Source organism: Limulus polyphemus, unplaced genomic scaffold, assembly GCF_000517525.1.
Source record: "Limulus polyphemus unplaced genomic scaffold, Limulus_polyphemus-2.1.2 Scaffold114, whole genome shotgun sequence".
Taxonomy (NCBI): domain Eukaryota; kingdom Metazoa; phylum Arthropoda; class Merostomata; order Xiphosura; family Limulidae; genus Limulus; species Limulus polyphemus.
Genome location: NW_013665724.1, coordinates 112,292 through 118,952, shown reverse-complemented (window position 1 = coordinate 118,952; position 6,661 = coordinate 112,292). Strand labels below are relative to the sequence as shown.

Here is a 6,661-nt window from a genome sequence, read left to right as displayed (position 1 = left end):
TTGTGCATAATTAAAAACAGAACAAAACAAACAAACTACTACCTGCCCCCCAGTGGCACAGCGGTATGTCTGCGGACTTACAACGCTAAAACCGGGTTTCGATACCCGTGGTGGGCAGAGCACAGATAGCCCTTGTGTAGCTTTGTGCATAATTAAAAACAGAACAAAACAAACAAACTACTACCACTGATCTTTGGTGATATTTAAGATATAATAGTGACTTTTGTCAAAGCATGCGCATTATTTTTTTTGTCATTAGTATAATATTTGTGTTTTTCTATCGGTTTTCTACAGGAAGGAAGTAGCCGCACTTGGATTTTGCGTTTTGATAGACGATCATAACTCAGAAGCTTCTGATTGGACAACTTTAGATGAGGCTTTTTGTTTGGTTGAGGTGGGTTTAAAATTGCTTTATTTCTTAGTGCCACTTTAATATTCATGGGTTATCCATTGAGAATATTAAACCGCCGTGAAGTGGAAAAATATGCTGCGTTTCTAGTTGTGTGGATAATGTTACGAATTGCACGTTTGAAATTTTCTTTTTCTTTTCGCAGGCGAACGTTCCCAATATTATAAGTATTATTGTGGTGTGCACTGAAAATGAACCCAAAATCGAAGCAACGTCATTGTTTACAACTAGTGGATTTAAGGTAAAGAAAAAGTTCACATTTTTAAGAAGTAGGAGGAGAAAGATGAGGAGAAGGTATAATTTTGCTGACACATGGCAGTCCTGTAAGCAATCTTAATTAGTCACAGCTAGAACAAACCTACTAGTAACGGATGATCCCCATTTGCCCTGGGCTTCTTACTTAAGTGCTAAGTTAAAAAAAAATAAACTATCAATCAAATAAAATTAAGGTACAAGCTCACGTTTGGGGAGAAGAGGGTAGGCAGAATTTTTCTGGTTAAGAGCTGGCCGCAGACTGATAATTGCTAGATTCTCAAACCTTCAGTTGTGCATTATCTTCAGCTCTACCTAATAAGGGTGAAGTTGTTAACTTTAACTACAATGTTACCAGCTAGGTGTACTTGACGTATTTCCCATATTTTTAGAGTTTTTTGTTTGTTTGTTGTTGTTACATGTATATTTACAGGTGTATATATTTGTTTATTCTTTTTTTCCCTAGTATTTTGTTGTCGCAACTGTGGAAAAACTACACAGTTTTGTTCAACAGGACCAACTGCTTCCTCAGCATTCTGGTAGTTACAAATATAATCACCAGGAGTGGATTAGTTTCAGAATGGTAAAAAAAAGAAGTATTTTTTGCATCAAGATTTTAACGCTTGTCGGAATTTGAATCCAATCATTTAAAATCGAAATTGCCTGAATTATTCGAGTATATTATAATTTACGTGAAATTTAGAAATGAATAATTCCGTGTTAAGATGCAGTCTAATCATATAATAACTTGAAAACCTTTAATTATATGATCATTCAGTATCGAATTTATAAGTTCTGTTTTTACTTACAGTACTTATAATTTATTTAGTAAAATATTCCCGTGAAGACAGATCTGTGCTGTTATTTTTCTGTAGTTCCTGGAGCCCTTCATTAATGGCTGTCAGTTACTGGGTCGCCACCTAGTGACCGTCATGCAAGAGCTGCGAGGGAACAAACTTCCACCAACTGCTTCATTAACAAGCCAGATAATTGAACAAGAAAAAAGAATTATAAATCAGGCTTTTCAGGACGAACAATTGCGCCATCTAGTAGAGGAAGGAGATACTGTTTTAAAAGAATTGGAGTCGTACGGCAATAAAACCATGAATAATCTTGATTATAGGTATATATGTTTCTTTAATTGTTACGCATTATCATTTGAAATATGATTTGTCTTTATGGAAAAATACATTTCTAATTTTCTAAATTACTTTATGCAATAAATTCACAGCTAGAACATTAAATAAGAAACAAATAAATGGAATCTTCGGAAAAAAGAGGGAGAAATGTATAAAATTGAATGTTCTAAAGAAGAGAAATGTTATTTCAAAATATAAAGATAAAACTCTTTAAATTAAAACTAGTAATTTTGCATACAAGTTGAAATTTTCAACCTAACTGGTGCTTTGTAAGACAGATTGGCCTAAGAATCCGCTTCAGAGACCCCTCAAATTCAAGTACAGCCGTCCTTAATTTTGAAGTACTGCCAGAGAGAAGATAGCTAGCCATCAGCATACACCGCTCCAAGGGCTTTGTTCTGTTTTTGAAACTAATAATGAGATTGACTATTACGTGTATAACGCACCCACAGCTGAAATTGCGAAGAGGAGAATGTTAAGCATCTTCAGTTATCGAACTTCAGACTTTTAGATTCGTAGCCCAGTAAGCCAACCACTAGGCCACATCCGGCCCATACATAGTTCGTCTCTTTATGCCCCAGGCCTGGCATGGCCTAGTGATTAGGGCGCTCGACTCTCAACGTGCGTGTCGCGGGTTCGAATCTCCATCATCTAATATGCTCGCCCTTTCAGGCGTGGGGCGTTATAATGTTACGGTCTGTCCCACTATTTGTTGGTTAAAGAGTAGCCCAAGAGTTAACGTTGGGTGCTTTTGGCTAGCTTCCTTTCCTCTAGTCTATCACTGCTAAGTTAGGGAGAGCTAGCGCATATATTCCTGGTGTACATTTGCGCAAAATTCAAAACAAACAGCATCTGACCCTCCCAGATCCCGATTAAATTTTCCCGCTTCCCCCACTGCGAAGCAGAACGGGACATGTTGATTTGCACCTGTCCGTTCGTCCCAATCTTGTGGACGGGATGTCTAAAGGTTGGACAAATAGATTTTGACCAAACTTTTAAAACAGGTACTGCATGCAAAGTTCTAGACATTATTAACTTTTAAAAGGTCGTGAGTCAAAGTTGGGACACTGTGTTTTATAAACATAATTTGTACTTTAGTTTATTTTTATCGTCATGTTTCGGACATTGTAATCAGGAAGTTGTTATGTTTATTCACAAATAACATTTGAGTATTTCATGTAAATGGAATATTTGGCAACGCTATATTTTAATAAAGAGTATTATATGAGAAATATTTCGTTTGTGGTTAAGCACATAGCTACACAATGGGTTATCTACTCATCACGGGTATCGAAACCCGGTTTCTAGCGTTGTAAGTCCACAGACATACCGCTGAGCCACTGGCCATCAGAAATAAGAAAGCGACAAAGATTTCCTGATTTTATCTCGTGTAGCTGAGCATAAAGTTTTGAAGGTAGTAATTTCTTACTAAGTTTGGTACAATTCTTGTGAAATTGGAATCTTAAGACGTCTGTCAAAATAGAGTGAATTATAAAAAACCAACTCCCTCTCTCTGGTCACATTTAACAGGTTTTCACTGTTCGGTCGGGTCCGTCTGTTTGTGTAGCTGCAAACACGGTAGTCTGTTTTTTTTAGGGGGATTAAAAGTATTACACGTATACCATGGGGAGTAGACCATGATGACTTCTCAGACAGAATCGATTGTCAAGGCTGTTACGCTAAAAGTTTTTTGTCGTTCAATCTGGTGTTTCTCTAGTTGCAGTGTACAATCGGGATAATTAGTTTTCAACTTCAAGGATATCAGAGTACCATAACAATCTTAACATCGTCGAATATAGATAAACAATGTTCTTCTCACATCCAGATAAAGGTATATGTATTTCCGTAGCTAAACTTCACCATGTGTACAACTATATATATATACACTTATATTCGCTTAGCAATGCTACTTTGTTACTTTACAACGTACGTTCGTCAGTGTCTTTTTTTTAGCATATACAATTTATTTGAACGCTGGCTTATTTACTTACTAAACAAAAAATAGCACAAATAAGAACTTATTTTGTATATCTACCAACGTTTTCAATGTCATTGTAAAAGAACTTTATTAGAAAATTTCTTATTTAAATGTGGTTTAGTAGAATTCTTCGAAGCAGGTTCATCCCATCATTTGTCGATTAGCGAATAAACTCATTAAGATGACAGTCGGTCAGCAGAGGCTAAATTCCTAAAATTTCAGTGTTATCTTAATTTGGTTATAAATGAATTTGCGGTTGCTTCAGAGGAAATGTGGAAATGTTTACTTAACTCGTACCTTCAGAAAATTTAAGTCGGATATATAATCTTCTTACTAATACGGTTGTTATGTAAACTTTAATTCAAACACATTGGGTAAATAGAACAAAACGAGCTTCTCCCAGAAACGCAATATGGCTGAATGTAAGGTTTGGTGCTGATAAATCTAAGAATAACAAACGGAAGAAATTTCCAATACTACTTTTGATGAAATTAGGACCTTATTTACAAGTTTTCTATCAGCATTCTTTCACACATATTTTGTTATAAAACTAAGTGTATGTAAATTTTTTACCTTCTTATGTTACAATGGTTTTATGAGGTAGATACCACTAGTCTGTTGTATAGTTGAAACTGAATCAGGACTATGTATATATTAGGCTAACTCTTTTCCGTTCTACTACAGAATCGGTCTTAATTGAAAAGGGTGGTGTGGCCTAGTGTTTAACGTGGCTGACTTAGATCTGAGGGTCTATGGCTCGCATCCCGCTGTCGCCAAACAATTCGCATTTTGGGACTGTGTATGTGTTATAAGAGTTTGGGTGAAATCCAACTATTCGATTAGATTAGCTCAAGAATTGCTAGTGAGTTCATCTAGATGTCAGTTCATAATTAGGGACGCGGTTGGCGCAGTAAACGCTTGTGTGAATATACTTAAAGAAACATACTTAAATGAAAAACTGTTATTAAAAATAAGTTTTCAGAATGTCGTGATTGAACATGTTTCGTGCTAGAGTTTCGGCAACTCGACAAATAATACGCAAGAAGTTGATGAAGAACACAACTGTGTCACTCCAAGCTTATTCAGGTGCTAAGGTAAAGGCCTTGTGGATCTTGAAACTAATACTTAGTGCATATGAGCTAAGGCACAATATCATCGCCACTTGTAAAAACCTGTACGGGTGGGGGGTCACTGAATGGCCCCTCTTTACTTTATTCTATAGATTTTCGCTTTGATTATTACTAGATCTTTATTCAATTTCGACGCCGTGCGAATATCACACTAGGTGACGCTTTGATACATTATAAAGTGCATATGGAAATATATCTTTAAAAAATGCCCTCGAATTGTATTCTTATCTCCATACAACCTTTCCATTCACATTTTGATATTATTGTTTATGTAATCACTTGAATCCTTTTCCAAAACTACTGTGTTGCTATATGTCATCGCACTCGCCTAAGCCTTTTTGACAAATTAGTTTTAGAATTATCGAAAAATCCATATGGACTCCTATCGACTTCGTGAACACAACTATTTCTTAAGTAAATTGATTATGACTCCGTTGGTTATAGCATGTGAGTCACACACAAGATATTTGAAATATCATCAATATTCCAGTTAGTTCTTTCAATCACTGTTGAAGTGATCTACATGATTACATAGAATATAAGTACTCTCGCCCAATATTTTACACCGAGTCTTTATAACAGGCAGAAACATGACTGTACAAGTTTTGACTGCGTTATCTCTTTATGTTTACAGAGATTCGTTCATGAAAGCAAGAAGCCTACACAACGAGTTAAAAAAGACCACGGCAAAATTAGCCCAACTAGCAGACCAAAGGCTGAAAAAACTGGGAGAATATCTGCAGGTTAAAACCTTCGAAGAAGAAGCACATCAGGTGTGTGTAACTTGTATCATACCATACCGGATTCTGTGAATAGTTGTGGTTTTACAACACCTTATTTTAATTAACAGGTTTACTGACAAACACAGGTGTGTGTAACTTGTATCATACCATACCGGATTCTGTGAATAGTTGTGGTTTTACAACACCTTATTTTAATTAACAGGTTTACTGACAAACACAGGTGTGTGTAACTTGTATGATACCATACCGGGTTCTGTGAATAGTTGTGGTTTTACAACACCTTATTTTAATTAACAGGTTTACTGGCAAACACAACCCTGTACTCGTTAAACAAATAAAATTAATACTTAAGTTATTTTTAAAGAATAGCGATTTTAATTATTTGTTACTAATAATCTCAAGAAATTTACTGCTAAGTTGGTAAAAATCGAAACTGAGAAAAACGCGCCTGTTAACTATGCTTTGCATTAATCATGTTATAGTGTTAAACTTACGAAAACACTTGAATTAACTACACCGTTGTTAGTCGTGCTAATCTTATTGAGGCACCTGGATTGACGGCATTGAATGTTTGGCGTGCTGTAGTGCTAATCTTATTAATGTAGTGGACTGACAGCATTAAATATTTGTTGAACCGTAGTGCTAAAATTATTGAAGTAATGGACTGGCAGTATTGAATGTTTGTTGTGCTGTAGTGCTATCCTTATTGAAGTAGTTTTACACTGTTTAGTGAAATACCAAATCAACATTCACCGACAAAAATCATCTTACCTCGGAACACTGTGGAAATAGACGAACAACTTGGCTAACTCTGATGGTGTAACTTTAAGTTCTCTAAACACTGAACAGTTTATCATCATTACGCTTCTTCCGTCGACATCACGAGATCCTACAGAAAACAAAGATATAACTCAGCAATTTGCTCAGAACTCTGTAAAACTACAAGCCTTACTTATGCGTTAAATTACTGGATGGAACCTATAGAAGTAACGATCAACCAGTGGTTGCAT

The 6,661-nt window shown here is 35.8% G+C and overlaps 1 protein-coding gene across 3 annotated transcripts in view; it reads left to right on the top strand.

Moving 5' to 3' along the window:
• The first annotated feature begins 298 nt into the window (after positions 1–298).
• Positions 299–6,661, top strand: part of LOC106471619 — a 54,716-nt gene continuing 48,353 nt past the window's right edge. For 2 of the 3 annotated variants that reach the window (XM_022401096.1, XM_022401087.1), the window contains exons 1-5: positions 299–394; positions 555–650; positions 1,128–1,244; positions 1,537–1,784; positions 5,543–5,681. In XM_022401096.1, coding sequence (XP_022256804.1) covers positions 1,242–1,244; positions 1,537–1,784; positions 5,543–5,681 — 390 coding nt within the window. In that variant the 5' untranslated portion in view covers positions 299–394; positions 555–650; positions 1,128–1,241. The remainder of the gene's footprint in view (positions 395–554; positions 651–1,127; positions 1,245–1,536; positions 1,785–5,542; positions 5,682–6,661) is intronic. The other variant, XM_022401092.1, reaches the window with a different exon arrangement.